At 49.8% G+C, this 22,764-nt stretch overlaps 1 protein-coding gene across 1 annotated transcript in view; it reads left to right on the top strand.

Annotated features, from left to right (window-relative positions):
• Nucleotides 1-4,631: 4,631 nt before the first annotated feature.
• The window catches only part of RBM19 (RNA binding motif protein 19), a gene marked incomplete at its 3' end in the record, with an annotated part of 55,935 nt that continues 37,802 nt past the window's right edge, over nucleotides 4,632-22,764 (top strand). The window contains exons 1-21 of the mRNA XM_027696722.1: nucleotides 4,632-4,766; nucleotides 5,534-5,716; nucleotides 6,580-6,711; nucleotides 6,931-6,969; nucleotides 7,506-7,713; nucleotides 8,809-9,089; nucleotides 9,559-9,633; nucleotides 9,883-9,961; nucleotides 10,701-10,772; nucleotides 11,449-11,649; nucleotides 12,514-12,644; nucleotides 13,011-13,132; nucleotides 13,863-13,959; nucleotides 14,405-14,515; nucleotides 15,445-15,645; nucleotides 16,106-16,223; nucleotides 16,454-16,599; nucleotides 17,659-17,719; nucleotides 19,023-19,102; nucleotides 20,097-20,152; nucleotides 21,505-21,621. Of these exons, the coding sequence (XP_027552523.1) occupies nucleotides 4,731-4,766; nucleotides 5,534-5,716; nucleotides 6,580-6,711; nucleotides 6,931-6,969; nucleotides 7,506-7,713; nucleotides 8,809-9,089; nucleotides 9,559-9,633; nucleotides 9,883-9,961; nucleotides 10,701-10,772; nucleotides 11,449-11,649; nucleotides 12,514-12,644; nucleotides 13,011-13,132; nucleotides 13,863-13,959; nucleotides 14,405-14,515; nucleotides 15,445-15,645; nucleotides 16,106-16,223; nucleotides 16,454-16,599; nucleotides 17,659-17,719; nucleotides 19,023-19,102; nucleotides 20,097-20,152; nucleotides 21,505-21,621 (2,546 nt within the window). The remainder of the gene's footprint in view (nucleotides 4,767-5,533; nucleotides 5,717-6,579; nucleotides 6,712-6,930; nucleotides 6,970-7,505; nucleotides 7,714-8,808; nucleotides 9,090-9,558; nucleotides 9,634-9,882; nucleotides 9,962-10,700; nucleotides 10,773-11,448; nucleotides 11,650-12,513; nucleotides 12,645-13,010; nucleotides 13,133-13,862; nucleotides 13,960-14,404; nucleotides 14,516-15,444; nucleotides 15,646-16,105; nucleotides 16,224-16,453; nucleotides 16,600-17,658; nucleotides 17,720-19,022; nucleotides 19,103-20,096; nucleotides 20,153-21,504; nucleotides 21,622-22,764) is intronic.

Here is a 22,764-nt window from a genome sequence, read left to right as displayed (position 1 = left end):
AGTTTCCAAGCACCAACTGTGTCATTAAAGGCAGCCTTTTATCTCCTTCAGCATTGTCAGGACAATTGGCTTATACAAGGAGGGTCCAGCCATCTCCTCTCCCAAAATCTAATGTCTCTGGTAGCAAAACTGAGGAGGTTCAGGCAGCATTTCCAATAGTGCTGTTAAAACAATGTTACCCACTTCAGCAGGGTGCCTTGGAGGGGTGTCAGCACACAAAAACCAGGTGGTGAGTGTTGCTGGGTCACATTCATCCCTGTCCTCACTGGTACCTGTGGGTTAATTCAATCAGCAGAAGGTCCTCAGCCAGGTTACAGCCCTCTGCAGTAATTCCCTGAGGCTGAATTTTGCTCATTACCCAGGGAAGGACTTAAAGTCTGAGTGCCAAGGAAACCAAGCACCTCCAGTGTTTACTGCCATGGAGGGCTGGGGGTACACTCAGAACCCCCCACAGCCCCCAAACCTGCTCAGCAGCATCTTATGAGCTCCAAGAGAGCTGCCTGGAGTGAGGGATCCTGTCCCGGCAAAGGTGACCCTGGCTCAGATGGATCTTACCTTCCCTGTTCACCTTCCCCAGTGTCCAGCAGTGGCCAAGGCACTCCTGATCAGACAGGAATGAAGGGCACCCTGGGGCTGTGCTCGTCCTTCCCAGGCAGGGCTGGGCCAGGGATGGCAGCACCAGCCTCCAGCCCAGGGATGTCCAGGGCACGACACCACATCACAGCAGCTGCTCTGGCTCAGGGCCACAGCTCTGCCTGCCCAGGGTGGCACGAGTGGCACCTGGAGAAGTTGAGGGGAAACCTCTGGTGCCCCTTTGGACAGCGCAGGGGCCATAGAGCAAGAGCAGCATCTCTCCAAACACCGCAGCAGACTTTGATCTGACCTCTGCCTTCTCATACCTGGGGGCAGACAGGATCTGCAGCAGCTCCTTCCTTTCTCTCCTTCTCAGCAGCACTTTAACCCCGGTGCACTCACGACCCAGAGCACAATGTCAGGGCCCCTTTGCCCCTCTGCCCACACCTGCCTCTCCCCACTGACACACGGCCCTGACACCACGGTCCCTTGCCCTAACCCTGCTTTCCAAAGTTCATTTCCCTGGCTGCAGGCAGCCCATAATACCATTTTACAGCCAGGTGACCTCTGCTCTTTGGTGCTGTGCCAGCCCCTGTCCGGCCGGCTGAGGGGCCGGGCATGTAACGCGCTCTGACAGCTCGGCTGGAGGGAGCTCACGGAGGGACCATGGCTTCCCCTCCCTCCAGTGTGGGGCTGACAGAGCCATGGGGGCTCCTCTCTGCCCGGCATGGCAGGGGGGATTTGGAGGAGTGAGGGAGAAGGGACAGTCATCACTCAGACCCTGTCACCAGCCCTTGGACACCCCAACACGGAGCCAACTGGAGGGACAGGAGGCAAACCTGATGCCCTCTGCGGGCAGCACCCCGGCTGTGGGTTGATGTGTCACCTTTGCTGGGCACATCACCTCCCTGTTACCCTCTGCCTCCTGCTGCTACAAGCCAGTTCAGGAAAAAAAACCTGGGCACAGTCCTTTTCCTTTCACTTCCTCACCCAGCTCCCACCCAACCATCTGCATCCATCCCATCCACTGCTGGGAACACCTTGCCAGGAACAGCTCCAGCACACAGTGACCCTGGGACAGGAGTATCTCACACTGGCATCACCAAGGACAATAGTTTCCATGGGGAAAAGCATCCCAAACAATGCATTTGGACTCTTTCCCTGCCTCTGCTTTGGAGCACGGGCTGTGTGACCTGCACCCAGTGACCCACCCAAGCTGGCTCTACAATGCCCAGTCTATCCCCTGCCCATGCTCTGTGCCAGCAGCAAAAGGGTTACAGATGATTTTCAGGAGAGATATTTAGGTACTGGGAGCTGCTTTCCAAAACCTTCTCAAGACAAGTTTCTCTCTTGTCTGCCCAGGGCTGGGATCTCAGAGCAGAGGGTGCCTGCCTTGGGGAAGGACCTTCCATGGTGCAGCAGAGCCACCAGCTGAAGGAGCAACTCTTGTCTCTCTGACCCCCTTAAAATCTCCAGTTTTTCAGAGAAAGGATGTTCTAAATCTTACATTTGTAAACCTAAAACTTTGACCCACCCTGGGGAGCAGAATCCACAAGGGAAATCAAATCTAAAGTCAATGTGTGTGTAAAGCTTGTGCTTCTGTACTGAATCTTTGCATCTGGGGAGGGATAAATTTGTTGTTTTCAAAGAAGTGAGATTAGTAAAGCTGAGCATCTCCATGGACTTTGCAAAACCCATGTCCCTGCATGGACACTGAGGTTTTCCTGTTGGGATCAAGAGTCCTAGTGCCTGCTCAGTTAGACACTGCTCTCCCAAGCTTCCAAGGAGAACTGGCTCTTTCTGATCCCAGGCATCCTTAGGGGTTGCAGCTGCAGCAGTTGAGCACTGGGCCAGGCTCTCACCTGGGGAAAATCATCCCCAATTGCAGAAAATGTCCACATTAGGAGGGAAATTGCAGCTTCAAGTGCAGCTGTGGCTGAGGGCTCATGGGAAGCAGGATGGATGGACACAGCCAGGATCAATCCCTGTCCTGGCAGTGCCGGGCAGGAGCAGGAACAGACAAGGTCAGTGCTGTCTCCAGCGTGGGCAGGAGCTGGGCACTGCTGCTGGCTGCACGCAGCAGGTGAGGAGGAGATGGGGAGGGAGAGAGGGGGACAAGTGTCTTGGAGAGGACAGGGATGACAAGGGCAAGGTCTGGAAGCGTTAGTGATGGTGAGAGTGTCCTGTCAGTGCCAGCCTTCATCCCAAGTGACATCCCTGACAGCCCGGCCAAGGACGAGGCAGGAGCAGAGGGCACAGGGGGGAGGGAGAGGAGGGAGCTGTGTCCCTGTGCTGTGACACCTCACAGAGACTCCTTTGAAGGGCAGGTGAAGGGGCACAGGATCATGTCCCCCTGGGAGCCCCTGGTTGGGGCTGTGGGGGGAGAGGGGTTTGTGCTGAGCACTTTCCCTTCAAGCAGGGCACTGGATGACATTCCCAGCACCATCCCACCCTCTCCTGCTTCCCATGCACTGAGCCTGGCCATTGTCCCTGCTCTTCCTCCCTGGAAAATAAATGCAAGTGTTTTCCTTGCTGCTCTCCTGGGGAGAGAGCATTGGCTCAGGCTGGAATCTCCAGTTAACCATCCTGCATTCCAGTCCCACCAGGACACTGGGATGTAGCAGTGGTGTGGCTGGGTCAGGGCTGCCTCCCCCAAAGAGCTCTCTGCCCAGTGTTCCCTGCTGCTCTGAGCCTTTGGGATAGGCTCAGCCAGCTGAACCAGACTCAAAGGGGCATTAGGACATGGTATGGGGGGAGTGGAAAAGTTCCATGCTGGGGTGGCTTGATCTGGGCAGAGGCATCTCCATCCCTGGGGTAACTCCAGTGTGGACCCACACTAGGGGGGAAAACAGTGAGGTCTGTGCTGGAGCTGAGAGATGCCCTGAGGATCTTCCTCTGGGAATAAAGGTGTAAAGTCAGATTTCGGGTCCAGGTTACTTGTAGTGCCTTGTGTAAGATGGGCAGAGCTGGGCTGAGGGGCTGTGAGCAGGAGGGGATGTTTGAAGGTGAATAGTCCTGCTTCCCCAAAGTATGCTCACCCTCCAGCAATGGATCATGGAATCACAGAATATCCTGAGTTGGAAGGGACCCACAAGGATCATCCAGTCCAACTCCTGGCCCTGCACAGACACCCCAAAAATCTCACCCTGTCCAAACACTCCTTGAGCTCTGCCAGCCTTGGGGCTGTGCCCACTGCCCTGGGGACCCCAACCACCCTCTGGGGGAAGAACCTTTTCCTGAAATCCAAATTAAACCTCCCCTGACAGAGCTCCAGTTGTTCCCTGGGTCCTGTCCCTGCTCACAGAGAGTAGAGATCAGTGCTGCCCCTCTACTGCTCCTCATGAGGAAGTTGTAGTTGGATGTTTAGGTAGAAAAGGACCCACAGTGTTTAATAACCCTCAAGGAATTTTTTTTTCCCCCATGATTTTTGCCCTCTTTTGTCCGTGGGACAACACATCTCCTGGCCGTGGGGTTATTTAGCTGTTGCTTGGAGGGAAGTTATTTTCGCTTAGAATCACAGAATAGTTCGGTTTTGCAGTGACCTTAAAGCTCATCTCATTCCACCCCCTGCCATGGGCAGGGACACCTTCCATAGACCAGGTTGCTCCAAGCCCCGTCCAACCTGGCCTTGGGCACTTCCAAGGATGGGGCAGCCACAGCCTCTCTGGTCCAGACCCTCCGTCCCCCTTCCCTCCTCGCTCCTTCGTGGCTTTTAGAGCGGCAGGGGACTGCGGCTTCCCTTCGGTCAAGAGCAACAGCTCCGGTGGGAACTCGGCTCCGTGGCCGCCCGGAGCCGGAACCGGCGGGCGCCGAGCTCCCTCCTGCGGCCCCGCCGAGCAGCGCAGGCAGGCCGGGGGACCACAGCCGCGGACCTCGGGGAAACCTGGGGGTGATGGGGGTGATCAGAGGGATTCTCGCCCTATTCCCCCCCTCGCCGCCTGTCGCTGTCCCCCGGTGCCCCAGCGATGCTCCCCCTGCCCCCCGCAGGGCCCCGTTGCTAAGGGGCCGTTGCTAAGGACCAACATCCGGGTCCCGCCGCCCCCCGGCCCACGTGACCCGTTGGGAACATGGCGGCGCCCATGGCGCGGCGTGCGCGGCGCTGAGAGCGGCGGGTCCGAGTGCTCCGGGCTCCCCTCCCCTCGGGTCCTGTCGCTGACATGTCGCGGCTTATCGTGAAGAACCTCCCCAATGGGGTGAGACCGCCATGAGGCTGCGGAAAGGGCCGGTGGAAGGGGTGTGGCGGGGGTAGAGATGGGTCTGAGGGGACGCGCCGGGGCGAGGAGGGTGGGAGAGCAGGGAGAGGCAGCGAGAGGGGAGGGGGGTGCGCGGGGAGGTTCCCGGTCAGGGAGAGGCACCGAGAGGGGAAGGAGTTCCGCTGTGTGGTGGGGACGGGGTTGAGCGGGAAGACCCTCCCCGGCAGGGAACGTTCTTGATTCGGGATGGGGAGAGGAAGATGTTTTGATGGGGGAGCAGCGAGATGTCCTGGCGGAAGGGGCTCTGGGGGAATAAGACTTTGTGGACATGTGCTGGGAGAGCGTGGGGATTCCGTCGGGGGTAGGATGGTGGGGGACGTTGGGCAGGGAGAGCTCCTGGAGTGGTCAAGGAGGTGCCCTCGGGGGCTGGAAGCAGCGTGTGGAGGTGCCCCAGGGCAGGGGAGCTGGCAGCCCCTCAGGGTGGGGGAGCAGAGCTTGTTGTGACCATTGCCCTTCCCTCGGTGTCTAGGAGGTGGGTACAGGTGCCCCCTGTGCTGCTCTGCCCCAGTCAGGTCCTCCACAGGATCCCACCGTGTTCCCTCTCTGTCCATGGAGGGGTGAAGGGATTTGGTTTCCACCGTGTGGTTCCTACAGCCCTTCAGAAGCCCTTTGATAGAGAACATTTTGTTTTGGACTTGTCCACAAAGCATCTCTGTATTTCCTTTCCATGGCTGACTTCCCTTCGCGTTGTCCTTCCTCTTTCCCAGATGAAGGAGGATCGCTTCAGGAAACTGTTTGCTGCCTTTGGAACACTGACTGACTGTTGCTTGAAGTTCACCAAGGATGGCAAGTTCAGGAAATTTGGCTTCATTGGCTACAGGTCTGAAGATGAAGCTCAAACGGCCCTGAAGCATTTCAACAAAAGCTTCATAGACACTTCCAGGATCACGGTGAGTTGGTGCTGAAAAATTATCTCCTTGGGATTCTTAAGAAGGTTTGGTGTTGAAGATTTTGGAGGTCTTAGGGATGAATAGCTGGGGTCAGGAAAGCCTGAAGGTGAAGGTCTCTGCAGTAAAGCAGCAAAGCCTGGTGCCAGCTCTCATTGCTGGAGTCTCAGCAGGTGCTGAGTTCAGCTGGGCTGTGGTTGTGCTTAGCAGTGATTTCAGGGCTGGTTGGAGCAGCACAGTCAGATTTTGAGCTGTCATAATCCGAAATTTTGAATTTCAGCTCATTTTTTCATTTCAAATCTTGCTGTTCTGGATAGAGAATGATTCAGAATAAACAGGATAACTTATTTGACTTGACTTGCATCGGGAACTGTAGTTACAGGACAAGGGGGAATGGCTTCAAACTGAAGGAGGGCAGGTTTAGATTGGGTATTAGGCAGAAATTCTTCCCTGTGAGGGTGGTGAGGCCCTGGCACAGGTTGCCCAGAGAAGCTGTGGCTACCCCATCCCTGAAAGTGTCCAAGGCCAGGTTGGATGGGGCTTGGAGTAACCTGGGCTAGTGGAACATGTCCCTGGAACAACATGAACTTTAAGGTCCCTTCCAACCCAAACCATTCCAGGATTATATGATGATATGACTCGGCTTAAATGAGCAAAACAAAGTGTTTCCCTTGTTTGATTGTTTCCCATGATTGAACATGTAGCTCTGTGCTTTTAAAATGAACATCTGTATGAAGTTACCTGTTCTCCTGCACACACCCTCCCTCCCATCAGGGTTGCAATAAAGATTCTTGAGTGAAGTTATCCAGCAGTTACAGAAGCAGACTCTTGAACATGTGTTTAATTAGAGATCTGATTCTTTCCAGGTGGAGTTATGCAAGTCTTTTGGTGACCCTTCAAAACCCAAAGCGTGGAGTAAACACTCTCAGAAGGTTCCTGCCTCAGAAAAACAGGCAGAGAAGCCTGTGGCAAGTGCAGCTCCTGCAGCCACAAAGAAAGTGAGTCTTGCCTGATCCCTTGAGGCTCTGAGGTGTGTCAGTGATGTGGCAGAGAGAAGGTTGGCCTGGTGTGTGGAGAAGGGGACAGAACAGCTGGGACAGTGGATGTTGGAGTCCTGGTTCTGGGATTTTCTGCCTTGGGATCTCTGTTCCCTGGACCATTATGTTCCCTGAAATTGGCTGTGCTTCTAATAAGCCTTTCTAATTTTTTTCCCCAAGGATAAAAAGAAGAAAGATCCCACGGATAACTTGAAGGAGGTGAGCTGAGGTTGAATTGCAGTCCCTACATTCTTGCTTCTATTAACAGCAAGAGTTGAATAGTTCCTTTCTGTACTCCTTCTCATGCTATTAACTCAGGCTGTGACAGTCCAATTCTACTGCAAAAACCCCTCATTTTAACAGCCCCAACACTGAGGTCCAGTCTTTTAATTGTCAGCTACTCCCACATGACCACACACTGCATCCAGGACAATCCTATTTTGACATTTCTGGTTTTTAACCATGTGCAAGATTTTTCACATTTAGCTTCCACATTTTTTGCTCTTTTTTATGTTTCATTTTCTTTTTTAAAATACTTTCTAAAAATGAATTATAAAAAAAAGAGTAGGAATGAGAGATCTTATGAAGACTTTAATCACTTTAAGGGCTCACCTTGTCAGTGTAAACTGAGCTGTCCTTAAGGGACTTCTGTTTTTACTTTGCTGGAAATGAGGGGATATCTTTATTTCAAACTCACTACTAGCTTTCCTGTGTCTGTCTTCACAGCTTATCTGCTTTGTTTCTTTTTTTAACAGCTGGAAGAAGATAAAAAATTCCAGGAGTTCTTGGTGGTTCACCAGAAACGGTCTCAGGTGGCCACTTGGGCTAATGACACTTTGCCAGAGGAGCCCAAGAAGAGCAAACCAACAGCAGCAGCTGATTATCTCAACTTTGATTCAGATGAGTCTGAGGAGCTGAGTGAGGATGGGGATGAGCCCTCTGAAGATGAGGAGGAAACTAAAGGTACCAAAAGGAGCTGTCACCCTTTGCTTGTGCTGGTCACGGTGACTGTGAGGACAGAGGTGCTGACAGGACCCAAATCAGAGTCCTTCCTCCACACAGAGACACTGCAATAAGGAAGGTGGTTCCTCAAGCATGATGCTCATTCTGTGTGCTGGGGATGTATGGTTGTTTTCCCAAATTTGGGGAAATGTGGGAAATGCTTTTTCTGATATTTTCTGATATTAAGCATCTGTGCCTGCCCCTGGGTCCTTAGGGCAGTGTTAGGGAAGAGAACGGGGCAAAAAGTCTGCACCTTTCCCTTAAATCCTCTCCTAACCTGCAGCTACTTTCATCCCTGGGATTTCCAGAGCTGGATTTGGTTTCTGTTTATTTAATAACCTGTCTGTGAACTTGTCTAGTCTGCCTTTGATTGCATATTTCTGGAAATGGTGTGTGCTTGGGCCCTGTTGGAGTTGATGGGAAGGGACAGAGTTCAGTATTTTGGATCCTGAAAGGAAAACTGGAGTAGTGGGTTAACTTAGAAGACTGGGAAGTCTGGACTGCAGTCTAGTATATGTCTTTTAGAATCCAGTGTCCCTGCAGCAGTGATGGGTGTGGTTTTGGAGCCTTTCTCCCTCCCTACATGATATTTCCTTATGGTGTTCTGTTGGAGTGCACAGCATTTTCCCTGCTGCTCCTCTTCTCCCTTTGGGTGACTCAGGTGTAGGTGTGACTTGGCAAGGGGTGGAGGGGTGTTTTGGGGGAACAGCTTCCTCTGTCCTTCTCCTTGCAAAACTAAACTGAACATTTTAAAACCTTCTCTGTGGTCTGCTTGGAGTATTTAGTTAAAATTGTGACAAAATCCCTTGTCATGGAGTTCCTCCATCTCCTCTCTAATTTGTTTTATACATGAACTGTTGCTTTGAAAAACAGTGATCCAAATTGTCAGCCTGGAAGTGCTGAGATAAAATTGCTCTGCTGTTCTCAAGCCTTTCATTCCCATGGAAGGGGTAGAGGAAGGTGATTGTCATGATTGTGCCAGTTCTCAGCTTTTCTCTGGCTGGGGAAAGAGCAGCAGCATCTGTGTGCAAAACTTCTCTGGTCTCTCCTCCCCAGCAGCAAAGAAAGGAGGGAAGAAGGCAGCTAACAGCAAAGACCTCTCAGATATGGAGTACCTGAAATCTAAAGTGGTGAAGGATTCTTCCTCCTCGTCCAGTACAGAGGAAGAAACAGATACTGAGGAGGAGGTGGAAGAGGAAAGTGAGACTGAGGAGGATTCGGGCATTGCAGAAACCATTGGCACCAGCACAGATAAAAAGGGGAAGGTAAAAGCCCAACACACACAGCAAGAGACACCAGTGGAGAAGAAGAAGAAGAAAAAAGGATCTACAGTAGAGGTACAGCTGAATTAGACTTTTGTCTTCTCTAAAGCAGGAGCTTTATGGGTAGTATGTGTCTGTCAGTCTCTCCAGGGGTGAGCTGAAGGCTGCAGGACCCTCTAGGTACCAGCTGGTTTGGCTCACTGGGTGAGAGCCATTAAAAAAATCTCTTCTTAGGAATGAATTCCTAAAGATCAGCCTTCCAAACAAGTGCTGCTAGTGCCTTTTTTCAGAGGCTTTCCTGTTTTCCCCTGTGTCCATCCCTGTCTGCAGAAAATGCTGTCCTGCAGAACTCAGTGTCAGTGATGGGGTTTGACTGTCTCAGCCTCCCAACCTGCCCCCCAGGCTGTTGTGGTGATGAGAATCTCTCGATATTCCCTCCCACTCTTCAGCCTCCTGTTTGTTGGACAAGACCAGCTTGTTGTGCCATGATTTTTCTTCTTTCATTCAGCTTTTTTTCCTTTATTTTCCCCAACCTTGTGTGCAGAACCAAGGCAGGTCAGCAGAAGCCAGCACCCCGTTCACAGTGAAACTTCGCGGTGCCCCCTCGAACATCACTGAGGCAAGTTTTGTTACCCAGCTGGGGATGGAGGCTTCAGGGGGGTTCTCAACATGATCTTTGCAGAGACTTTTCACTTATGGAGCAGTTTTGAGGGTTGTGTGGGCAGTCAGGGAAACTTTAGAACTGGCTTTGTGCAGCGACGTTTTGTTGCATGGGGTGTTTTTTATACTGGATATAAAAACCTAAGTCTGCAGCTTGCTGCTTCCTGCAGCTGAGAACTTATTCAGATCATTTTAATTCTTCCTACAGGAAAAGATTCGTGATTTCTTCTTGCCTCTGAAGCCAGTGGCAGTTAGGATAGGAAAAAACACCCAGGGGAAGAATTCAGGTAATGTCTATGTGTGAAAGGGGGGGTGGACCTGTGAGTTAGGGGACATCTCAGTCTTATTTATCTGCTCTTTTAATCTGCAGTTTCAAAGCACTGGCTTGTGTCCTGATTATTCCAGACCTTTCTGTGACTTTGCAGCTCTCCTGCCCTACTTGCTGTCCATAGGATGCCTGGGGCAGATTAATGTTGGCTGTGCTCCATTAGGAGTAGCTGCAGGATCTGCCTCCAGAATTTTCCTAAACGTCCCAAACCATGCCAAGGAAAGGCCTGTTCCCCCAGGATAGCTGCAGCAGCACCCAGGGACTGTGCTGACCTGTGTTTATGGGCTGCAGGGCAGCCTTTAGCCAAGGTGGGTCTCCTGACAGGCTGTGGCTGCTGGAGGTGCCTGTGAAAGAGTTTGGAGCAGGTTCTTGGAGTTGTCAGGGAGCTTTGCTATGTGCTCTTTTCCTTTAATAGCCTAAAAACAGATGCACCTTTTATTTCCTCCTGTAGATACCTGTAAAAGCCTCCTTCAGCTGTTAAGTTGGGCTTCTTTGATTTGTATGTAGAGAATAAGCTTTTAAAAGGCAGCCTTCCAGTCGGACGTGGCCGTTTTGAGGCTGGATCGAAACTTTAATGGGAGCTGAATGCTTTATCTATAGGAATCTATATTAGAGAAAGCCCAATTCACCCTTAATTAGCCAATTAGTGGCTGTATGTTCCCCACATGATGCTCAGTTGAACGTTTCCTTCCTCCAAGGTTACATCTTTGTTGACTTGAAGAGTGAAGCAGAAGTGCAGAGGGCCTTGAAGAGAAAAAAAGAATACATGGGTAAGGGCTGTTTGTTCCTCCTTGTTCTGGCTGATGCCACTGGCAGGGTGCTCAGCTGCTGGAGTGTTCACTGTAGGAGTATCTCCTGTTGTTCAGTTTTTCCCAGGCAGATGGTGGGGGTGGTTCCTCTGCTCAGCCCACACGGGATAAACCCGGTGCTGTGTCAGGAGGAAGTGACTGAACTGTGCCTGTTCCTCTTGGGCCCTCGTGTTTTGTCCTGTGCTCGAGGTGTATCTTGTTCCTGGGATAAAAGTGATGTTGTTTCAGTCTGGTTGGGATTTGTACAAACAGTTCTGTAAGCCTGTGCTTGAGACCTGTGCCTGGCCTTAGTGGAACTACTGAAATTACATTTGCAAAAACCACATGCAGAATGGGAACAGCTGCTCAGGAGCCTGGCTGGCACAGGCAGAGGGGCTGGAGCTCCCTGAAAGGAAGGGAGACTGAGGGGTTGTTGATAACCTGGTTTTTATGAGGACTGATCTCTTGTAGCCCTCACCACCTCTTTTTTTGTTTTGTTTTTTTTTTTAAATCAGGCAGAGTCCTGCTCAGAGCTTGTGGGATTGGGATTGTAATTTATTGTGTCACTGCTGTAACCCTGGGCTCTTTGTGCCTTGATGCTGGTTGCCCATGGCCTTGGGAAACACCTAACTTGCCTCTGTGTGTGGTTGTTGCTCAGGTGGACGATGTGTTGAGGTTTCCCGATGCAGGAACACCCCAAAAGAAACTGTTCCAGCAAAACCCACTAACCAGCCATGGCAGAGAAGGCTGAGGGATGATGAGGAGGAAGAGGACTTGTCTGAATCAGGGAGACTCTTTGTCAGGAATCTTCCCTTTACGAGCACCGAGGAGGACTTGGAGAAGATCTTTTCAAAGTATGGTGAGTGTTTGCCCTGGGACTGAAACTTGCAGAGCAACATCTTTCCTTTGTAAACACAGGGGGTTTCGTGCTGGGTGTGAATGGACAAAGCTCCATGTCCCACATCTCTTGAATATGGCCCAGCTCTCATCATCTTTGTTGCCTGGTGTGGTGGGGTGTGCTTGGCAGGAGACTTATAGATGCTGCAGGTAAGAGGTGAATCTCTGAGGTACACCCCAAGTTTGTTTGGAATGGCAGGTGAAAGCTTGGAGTTTCCCTTTTCTACCTTGAATTTAAACAGATTTAAGGCTGTCTTTGCATTTGAGTGTCCTGGGGGCAGAGAGGGTTAGGTTGTGGGAGGACTAAGACTGAAGATAAATGCAGCTGCTCAGAGCTTGCCTGGTTTGTGTCATGTGTCAGAGCCCTATGAGCTGCACAACCAGGCTTGGAGTGCTTTTGTTGGGCCCACCTTGTCAACCTGCAGCTCCTGGCTCAGGTTGGTGGCTCACCACACACCCTGTGCAATATCCAGAGCTGCTCTGCCCTCCCTGGCTCCCTCATCCCTGGCTGTGACTGGGAGATGCCAGTTCAGAGTGTAACCCTTCCCATCCCCTTCAGAGGTTCAGATTGGACATCAGGGTTCACAGAAAGCATTGTTAAACATTATAAAGGACTGCCCAGGGAGCTGGTGGAGTCACCATCCTTGGAGGTGTTCAAGAACCAACTGGACATGACACTTAGTGCCATGATCTAGTTGACAAGGTGGAGGTTGGTCTCAGGTTGGACTCAGTGATCTCAGAGCTCTTTTCCAGCCTAAATGATTCTGTGATCCTGTGTGGTGGCTGTTCAGGGACATCTCTCACCATAAAGCCTTTCCTCCTGCAGGGCCCCTCTCGGAGATCCATTTCCCTATTGACAGACTGACCAAGAAGCCCAAAGGATTTGCTTTCATCACCTACATGATTCCTGAGCATGCAGTGAAGGCCTTTGCAGAATTGGATGGGCAGGTGTTCCAGGTACAGAACTGATGGTTTTCCTGTGCTGTTGGACTGCAGCTGCTGGGAATGTTTGTTACTAACATGGCCAAGAGCTTCCTTCTGTGCTTTGCTGCACAGGTTGAGTCTCTTCTGCTGTGCTGTATGGGAACACAGGTGCTTTTGGTAGAGTAGCTTGGTTTGAACAGCCTTGCAGGTACTAAAATCCTGGTAGAGGTGGGGAAAGAGCTCCAAGTCTGTCTCTTATGTGGCCTCTCTGACTTGCAGCTGTGTTTCCCTTGGCTGTTTGACTAGCAAAGGTGCCAGAAAATTTCCTCCACTCTACTTAACTCATGGACTTCTGTGGGTTATTTCAAAGCTGCTGGACCTCTTCTTCCTGTCTTCTAGGGCAGGATGATGCATCTTTTACCATCCACGATCAAAAAGGAAAAAATCGAAGATGGGGATGCAGAAGAATCTTCCTCCTACAAAAAGCGCAAAGAGGCCAAGGACAAAGCCAACAGTGCCAGGTACAACACAACCTGCCAAATTCCCAAGTGGCAGAAATGCATGTGGGGTCTTTGCAGGGCTGTATAGATTCCCAGAGTCAATAAAGCATTTGCTGTGCAGCTCTGTTTCCTTTATCTCTTACCCACGTGAGTCCTTTGTTCCAGTAGTTCAGTGAGCAGCAGAAATTGAGAAAAACAGGGTTTTGAATGGCTTTGTGTATGAGTTTATTTCTCTGGTGTCTAATAAAAGTTGGTCTGTAATTCTTCAGGGTGGTGGTTTCAGATCAGTTGGGTCTTTCTCCTCTACTTGGCCACCTGTATTTCTAAAACTTGTAGGAACTTTATCTTGCTGTATGACAAATTAGTTTGAAAGAAGTGGCCAATACTTTCTGATTTAAAGGGAAAGAGATGCAACCTTGCTTGCATGGGCTTTGTGGTTTCAGGAAAACAGTTGGAAAGGTGTGTTCCTCTGAGCCAACACCTGAACTCCCAGCTGCAGCTGCAGAGCTGTGACCAGTGAGGTCTAGGGAAGAAGAGCTCAGCTTTCTGCACTGCTGCCTCTCTGTTTACCCTCCAGACATGTCTCCCTCATCCTGTCAATTCTCTAAGGATATTCCACCCTTCTTTCTCTCTGACTCTTCATTCTGGCTGCTCATGGTGGCATTCAAAGCTATTTTTTCCCGGGAGTATGAACTAGAGAGACCTCAGTGGAAGAAGGGACTCTGAACCTGGCCCTTGTTTGTCTCTGCAGCTCTCACAACTGGAACACGCTGTTTGTGGGGACAAACGCTGTGGCTGATGCCATGGCCCAGAAGTACAACGCTTCCAAAAGCCAAGTGCTGGATCCTGTGAGTTGGGTTATTCATCAGCTGGGGTGGGAGATCACTTTCCTACCTGTTTCCTTGTGTCCTGGTCTTGTTGTGCACCAAAAGCCCCTGTGCTTCCATGAGGCTGAGAGATCTGTGGTGCTGTAGCACCTCTGTGGGATCTGAGCCCATCAATCCCTTTGTCACTAGGACAGTGACACTCCCAGCCCTCTTTCCCACTCTGCTTTTCCGTGCCTGAATTTTGTGTTTCTACATAACCAGCAATTGATGGGAATTTACACCTGAAAGCTCAGTTCCTTCCTGGAAACTTTGTTTTGCTTTGGGAAGTGTTCAGATTCCGACAGCAAAACTTCCAGCAGCTTCAGAGGAGCTGGAGCATTTTACCTTTAAGCTTTCTGCCACATTTCCTTTACATCTGCTTCTTGGAGCAGCAGGAACAGCAGGTGACTGACATTCTTGCCTGCAGGAGAGTAAAGACAGCGTGGCAGTGAGAGTTGCTCTGGGAGAAACCGAGCTGGTCCAGGAAATTCGCCGGTTCCTCATTGAAAACGGAGTCAGCCTGGATTCCTTCAGTCAGGTGAGATGCTCAGCTGGAGGCAGCAATGTGGACCTACCTCTTCTAGACCTAGTGTCCTCATCTCTCTCTGAAACTCGTAATTAAATCCTCACCATCTTGCAGGATTGAACCCTTAGGAAATCTTATATCCGTTTGAAAACGCAGCTGCCCTCAGGATGGTTGAAATCCATAATGTGATGGCTTTAGTATGGTCAGGGAAGGAGTCCTGTGTCCATATCAGGGTGGATCTGGAGCTGAAGCCTCCACACACGAGCATTTGTGGAACAGGGAGGTTGTACTGGGGTGTGGATCTTACAGGAAGTGTTTCCTAAATGGCTGTTGGCCCTCTTGGACCCTGGGAAGGGGTGGCGTGGAGTGAGAGACCATGGTGTGTTGGATCTGAAATCTTCAGTTAGACAGTTGTCAGAGTTCGCAGTTTTAAATCCCATCATAGAATCATAGAATCAGATGGGTTGGAAAGGACCTCTGAGATCATCAAGTCCAACCCTTGATCCACTACCACCACAGTTGCTAGACCATGGCAATAAGTGCCACGTCCAGCCTCATCTTAAAAACCTCCAGGGACGGATAATCCACCACTTCCCTGGGCAGCCCATTGCAATGGCTGATTACCCTCTCTGTAAAGAATTTCTTTCTAATATCCAACCTAAACCTCCCCTGGCACAGCTTAAGGCCATGCCCTCTTGTCCTACTCTGATTGCCTGGGAGAAGAGACCAACCCCCACCTGCCTACAACCTCCTCTCAGGTAGTTGTAGAGAGCGATGAGGTCTCCCCTGAGCCTTCTCTTCTCAAGGCTAAACAACCCCAGCTCCCTCAGCCTCTCCTCATAGGACTTGTGTTCAAGTCCCTTCACCAGCCTCGTTGCCCTTCTCTGCACCTGCTCCAGCACCTCAACATCTTCCCTTTCTTTCCCCACGGAACTCTCCAGGCTGCTGGAGAGCGGAGCAGGACGGTGATCCTGGTGAAGAACCTCCCGGCCGGCACGAGCGCGGCGGAGCTGGAGGACGTGTTCGGCCAGCACGGCAGCCTGGGCCGGGTGCTGCTGCCAGAGGGGGGAATCACGGCCATCGTGGAGTTCCTGGAGCCAACAGAGGCCAAGCAGGCGTTCACCAGGCTGGCCTACTCCAGGGTGAGGCGGCTGCCTGGAGAGTGTGGGTTGTGGCTGCTTGGGAAGCTGCAGGAGGGAGTGCTTGCTGTGTGAGGGGGGTGGGAGTTTTGAGGGAAGCGAGTTGTCCCAGAGCCGCTGCTGTTACCCTCTGTCCCTTGGATTCGGGGAGTTGCCTGATGCATCCTCGTGCAGCAGTGGCTAAACAGGGTTCAGCCTGCAGAGGATGGCTGGAGGAGGGGGCTGTGACATGTTTAGAGGGTTTCTTTTCCCTTTCATGACACGGGAGTGTAATACATGGTAGACTGTGGTCCTGCATGAGGCTGGATCCTTTTGTGAAAGAATTTAACCAGCTGGAAAAGCTACTCAGCTTTTCCACTGGTATTTTTCATTACAGAGCGAGATGAAAATGAGGCTGAGAGCAGAGGTTTTTCTTCAGGCCTTGCCCTTCAGCCTTCATTTCTTTCCTGTCTTCTCTTCACAGTTTCATTCTGTGCCATTGTATCTGGAATGGGCTCCAATGGGTGTCTTTTTAAGCCCAGCCCCTCAGAAAAAAAAGGTTGAGGTTCCAGAAAAGGAGGATGAAGCAGGGCTGGTACCAGGTAAGAACTTTGTCCAACTTGCTGTTGACAGGCTGTGGGGCCCTGTAGTGTTTCCCTGCTCATGTCAGGCCACAATGTATGCTTAGTCTGGGTGATTTCCCACTGCAAGGACATGATCTTCCCTTCTTTCTCCCCATTCCAGGGGCTCCCTCAGAATTTGAGTGGGCAAGCTCCCCCTAAGTTTGACTTTGTTTCATCTTACAAAGTTTGGTTTATCCTTTTTGTTTCAGGTGAAGCTCTAAAGGACTCAGGAGAAGCAGCGGCACAGGAAGAAGAGGAGGAAGAAGAGGAAGAGGAGGAAGAAGAAAACATTCCTGGGTGTACCTTGTTCATCAAAAACCTCAACTTTGCCACCACAGAAGACACGCTGAAGGAGGTGAGCCATGAGGATATAGTGTTTAAAGCAGTTAAATTGCAGTGGGAGATGAGAAAACATGATTATACCAGGACTGGGAATATCCACTTTGAAGTTTCAGGCATCAGTTAAGACAAATGTATCTGAAACTGTTTTGGTGGGGTTTAATTCCACCTTGGGACAGGTGGAGGCAGTAGAAAATCTTTTAAGACTCCTCGTTTCCCATGCTTTCTGTAATGCTTCTCCTTGGGATAGGCATTTTCCTCATACTGCTTTGTGTGTGAAGGCAATGAATAAATAAAGGATGGTTTCAGAGATGTGCTTCTCATCTCAGCTTCTCCTGCCATTGAGCTGTCTGTGCTGCTTTGCCTCAGCAAAGCACTTGGGAGAGAGTGTAGCATTACTAAAGCCATGTGGGATGCTAATAGCAGAGTAGGGAAAAGCAACTGGGAATTCTCAGCTCTGCCAGTTTTTGTAGCTGTGTAAAACGCCACATTCCATGACCCAAGAATGCTGGAGCAGTGTCAGTCCATCCTGAACCTGTATTCCTCTGCCTTGGGACTGTGAGACTGTGTAGAGACCCTGGTCCCTTTGGGTCTGGGGACAAATGTAAATGTTCAGAGGAGGACTGGGGCTTGTCCCCTCTTCTATTTTTTTACCTTCTGGCTGTAGTTTTACAAAGAAGTCAAAAAAAGAGTTTATCTTTGGAAAGAGGTGAATTTTTGGGGACATCACAGAAGTCACCCACCCCTAAGATCTCTACCTGCCTGAGGGCATCTTGTGATTCAGTTTTGCTCCAGTGCCATCTCGGATCTCTGCACTGTTTCTAAGGAGTGGTAGAGGGTTTATGGGAACACATCGTGATTTCTTTAACAATCTTTTAGAGAGTGTGTGTGTGTATATTTGTACAGAAATAATTTTGTAAGAAAGGCTGAGCTGCAGTGACTGCTTGTCAGGTGTGTGCTGGGGGAGGTGGGCCTGCACGTGTGTGCTGCTGTGGAAGAGGGGCACGTTGTCACTCAAGTTGAGCTGCAAGCCTGTGACAAAGGGAACTGAATCACGTGTCCAAATTCCTTGCAGACATTCTCCAAAGTGGGAGCCCTGAAGAGCTGCACAATATCCAAGAAGAAAGACAAAGCAGGTACTCTAGATGTTGCTGTTCAGTTCCTTCCCTTGGCTGGTTGCTGAGGGCTCAGGTGTGGCATTGCTTTAGCATTCATCTGGCTGAGCATTTGTGTTCTCCTTGGCAAAATCTTTAGTGTTTCTAGAAGTGTTGCTGCTGAAATGGCTGAAAGCAGCAACCAAACATACCCTGGGGTTCGGTCTAGGAGGTTAAGCTCAATTGGCCTTCTCTTGAGATAGAGAAGGCAGACTCCTTCAGAATCCCAGAAGAGAGCAGGATGCAGGTTGAAAGGAAGCGGTGCCCCGCCAGGATTTAACTGCGCACGACGCGCGTTATCCTCACGAAGGGCCGGGATCCTCGAGGGTGTCTGGCTGAGTGCTGGGCTGAGTGGGCTTCCTTTGCCTTCTGCCTGCCAGCCCTGAGCCCCACAGGCTGCAGGGACAAGTGGCTGTGCTCTTGCATTGACTGCTCTCACTCTCCAGGCAGTTGGACTGGGAAGAGTTGGATTAAGGCAAGCACTGTCTGGAAGGGCTGTGTGTTCTTTCTGGGAGCTGCACAGCTTTATGAGATTTTGCCTTGACATGGGGTACTTAAAAACTTGGATCCAGTGAAAGAAAAAGAAATAAAGCAAACTCTTCAGTACTGCTGGTGTGTCTGGTGTGCTCATGACCAGACAGCAACATCCCAGTCTGGGCTGATCTCATACCACCTGCCCGAGAGCTCCCCTTCTGTCCCTGTGGGTCACCCCTGCAGTCTGATACCACTGAGGTTGTGAAGTTGGAAACTGGGTGTTATGTTTTCACTTGTGGACTTCTCCTTCCCTCATTATTAATCATACCTTAATTATGGCTCCTGTACTGGTGTGGCTGCAGGCGATGCAAACATTTGCTGTGGAGGAGGGATGGAATTGGTGTCCTCTCCCTTGTTGTGGAAGTGGCAGCTGCCCAATCAGGTTTAGGGAATATTTGTGCCTCCATAATGGGATCACTTTCTCCTATCTGTGTCAGCAATTTCTTTGTGGGACTCAGTGTTTTATTTAAGTTTTGCACTGAAATGTTGCAAAGCAAAAAATCTGTTCTGTGTGCAGCATTGATTATCCCCTTTTTGACATCAGCACCAAAACCAGCTGTTCTTGCTCAGAACAAATCAGCCAGGGGTGCTCATGAGGAGCCTCAGGACATGGGCAAGTTGGCCTTTGCCTGGGGTATTAAGTTTCTGTCCCCCCAGTTTGGGCAGTCAACACTTGCTCCTGTTTTGTTTTTACACCTTATACCATCCCTGTTTCCTGGTAGCTTAAAGAGTCCCCTTTCTCTTCTGACAGGCACTTTGCTTTCCATGGGCTTTGGATTTGTGGAGTACAAGAAGCCAGAGAGTGCCCAGAAAGCCTTACGCCAGCTCCAGGTGAGCTCAAGTGTTCCCAGCCTGGAATTCTTTGCAGAGGTGGTGGGCAAGGACTTGGATGAACCTTAGAGTTCAAACTGGAGCTGAGGATGTCAGTGCTATGAGGTGCACTGGGCAGGTGGAGAAGCCTGTAGAAAGGGTCAGGTCTGTGAGGGAAAGAGGTTTGTAAAGGAAGAAGACCACACAGAAGAGAGTTTCCTAGTGCTGATCCAATGTGGAGGTGGCAGAAGATGTACAGTGATTGAAATGTAACGAATTTGAAATTTAATGAGGTTTTCTGCAAGATGCCCTTTGCAGAGGGCCAGAGACCCAGGTTCTCCCTCATAGGGAGAACAGACATTGCTTAGTATTTAATTAGTGCTGCAGAGTTTGACTTTACCCTCTGTGACTCTGCCATTGCTTCAGGGTCTTCCAACCTCCTCCTGCCTTCTCCATGGCATGGGATTTGGCACGGGCCCTCTGAAGGAATGAATGATAGAAATAAAACATCCAAGTGTTTGGTCCACACTACCTGGATATTATGGGCCAGACAGCTGGAGATTGAAGGAATTACTGTCTCATCTGTGCATGTTCAATGACTCCCATTGAACTCATGAGTCCCACCTTCACCAGGTGGTCATTTCACATTCCACAGCCTGGATAGTCTTGGGATAAATGTACATGCTCCATCCTTTTGAGAGGAAAATGGGTATTTTGGGCAGGGATTGGGCAGCAGGTTCCAGGTTCCCAGTGTAGTGCCCACTGCATGTTTTGTGCCCTGTCAGGGATGATTAGGAAAGAGGCTGAACTCTGGGAGGTTTTGGGGCATGGGAAGCATGACCAGTGTTCAGCAGAGAAAAGCTTTGGTTGGGAGAAGGGGGGGGACTAGATGGGAAAAAAGCAAGATTTGAAATGCTGTGCTTATGTCCTGGAAGCTGTTGTGACTTTGACTTTCAATTACTTTATTTACATTAACTATATTTTTTTTCTGTTGTTTCTTTGTTTTAACTTCTAGGGCTGCTCTGTAGATGGCCATAAGCTGGAAGTGAAACTCTCAGAGAGAGCTATCAGGTAAAGCTCATGTCTCACCTGTGTAACAGGGTTATATTTAAGCTGCACTAATGCTTGGTGGGTTCTTCCCTTCTTCCCTGGCATCTGCATCATGAGGGATGTGAGCAGTAGTGCTCCAGCTGTTGAACACATCAGGCTTTATGCTTTACTCAGAGTCAGTTTGGCTTGAAAAGAAAAAAAGAAATGATGAGTAGCTGTAGTGGGACCCCAAAAAGGAGCTCAAAGTGAGAACCAAGCACAGAGTTTCCTTCCATGCTCAAGGAAAAGGTTCCTCTAAACCCTCTGCTTTGCTCAGCATTGCAAAACCAACTATAGCCCAAGTTCCAGTGGGTTTAAAAAGTTCTTGAAGATAAATATTTTCTAAGTAATGAAACCTTTTGCCCTAGTTCCTCTGAGAAAACAAGAGCTTAAGAATGATGTTCTGCTGCCAATTCTGATCAAATCAAGACAAACAGGTTTCTTGGTTGATAAAAAAATTTGGATTTACCTTCTTTTCTTTGGTCAGTCAAGTGCAGAGGAGATGGTTAATTGTGGGTGAGTTTACTTGAAATTAGAATCTTGATTTTTAGGGTTTTCTTCCTAGTTTTTATTCAGTACAGACTTCTAAATGCAAAATTGAAAATTAATCCAGATGTTTGAAGGTGAGTGTTGGCACCTAAACACTGTCCTTTAGGCCCTTTGGAAACCCTACTGGAGGTGGTATATCTTAAATGTCAAAATTTGTTTGAAAATCTGGTTCCTGGGGACCAGAAGCTGCCTGACAGCTCCCTGTCTGCACTTTGTATTTCAGTTCTTTAATAAACCATTTTTATCCATTTTGATTTTTAAAATCCCTTCAGCAGGTATCCAGCCCTCAATGTGAAGTGCTTTGCTTTATGAAATAAGCTGCTGTCTTTTGTATTAGGTAAATTCTGACCTCATCCAAATGCAATACAATTCTAGAGGTAAAAAAATTAATACTCTGTTACAAAATTTCACTTGATGTTTTATAAGCCAGGAAGAAAAAGAATCAAAATTGGCTTACATTAAGCTAACTTTTTAAAATATATCAATTAGTACATTCTCTTTGACAGTTGAATGGACAAGATTTGGTGTCAGAACAAAAGTTAGTGGAAAACATGAGTCCAGGACCACAACTGGGGTTGAAGATGGACTACTTCATTTGCAGATGTGGGGTTTAAATCAGTGCAATTCCTTCCTTCCTGGTGTGCTGTATGACATTCCCAGGAGTGAGGGTGTCAGTGTGAGCCAGCTGCCTCATTTTTCCACATTCCAAATCCTGAAGGAGCCCCAGTGCAAAGGGGGCTTTGCTGCCCCGTGGTCCTCACCTGCCCTTGCTGTTGCCTCCCCAGGCCTGCTGTGAAACCCTCCCGAAAGAAACAAACTGCCAAGAAGCAGAAGACCTCCAAGATCTTGGTCCGAAACATCCCCTTCCAGGCCACTGTCAGGGAAGTCAGGGAACTCTTCAGGTAGGGGAAAAAAGTGCTTCCTGTCGGGTCTGTGGGGTGATCTGGGCTGGAGCCGGTGTGATTTTCATGTGGGATTTTGTTGCCAGATTTTTAAATATGATGACTTTTGTCGTCTTCGTGGAAGTAAACAAGGCTTTTACTGAGTGTAAAGACAAATGGTTTGACAGTGTAGAAATTCCAGTAGAGGTACCAGTGTGGAAATTCTGCTGGTGAGATGGTGACCCCATAAGCTGGTGGTGTGGCTGGAGCCACTGTGAGCTGTTGGAGCCAGTGGCCCATCACCGTGCAGTAGATATCCGTGGAGCTTGGACATCCCTGTGCCTGTCAGGTAAATGATGTAGCCTTGGGTATCTTTCCCTCTCTCCTGAAGGCTGTACTGATTCCTGATGCTCAGCACATCTACCTGGGGAGGAGCACCCAGGTTTGAGTGGGGCTGGCTCCCTCCTCCTCCTGCCTTGCCCTCGTGTTGGCGTAGCTCCATCCCCTCGTGGAGGGAGCATTTCCATCTGACTTCCCCTTCCACTGCTTGTGCCTCCCACACTTGGTGGGGTGTTGCCCCTTGTCTGTAAAGATGTGGAACTCTGCTGCCCTTAATACTCTCTCTGACAAGAAATAACCTTGTCAGCCCTCAGACCTGCCTGGGATAATGCTGAGTGTTGAACAGGGATTTTGGGATCCCAAGCCTTCTTTCTATATGTTCTGTATGTCCTCAACCTTTTCTGCTGCCTTGTAATGCACCCTGGAAAACAGGGGAAACTTTGTAAGAAGAAAACCATCTTTACTGCTCTCAGGACGAGAATGTTTAGCTCACTGTCCCAGGCCATGGTCCCTGCTCTGCTTGGAGAAGGAATCTGGGAGGAATTTGTGTTCAAATCTGCCCATCACTCATTCCCACCTGCAAAATAAGGATGTGCAGGGCATGGTGGAGTACTTGCTGTGTTAGGAGGTGACCTCTTTGTGGGCCTGTCTAAGCAGAGACACAGCTTTTGTCACAGCTGTGGGAATGAGTTCAGGAATTACTTAACTCTTTGAAACCTGCCCAGATCATGCAATGAAAACCACTGGCAGTGATTTGTTCTAGGGAAAACTGTGCAGTTCCCTGTCTGCAGGGAATTCCACCTACTTTTTTAGCATGTGGTGTTC

This window comes from Neopelma chrysocephalum, unplaced genomic scaffold, assembly GCF_003984885.1.
Source record: "Neopelma chrysocephalum unplaced genomic scaffold, ASM398488v2 Primary Assembly neopelma1_116, whole genome shotgun sequence".
In the NCBI taxonomy this organism is placed as follows: Eukaryota; Metazoa; Chordata; class Aves; order Passeriformes; family Pipridae; genus Neopelma; species Neopelma chrysocephalum.
Note: the sequence above shows the minus strand (reverse complement) of the source record. Positions and strands in the feature narration are given on the sequence as shown.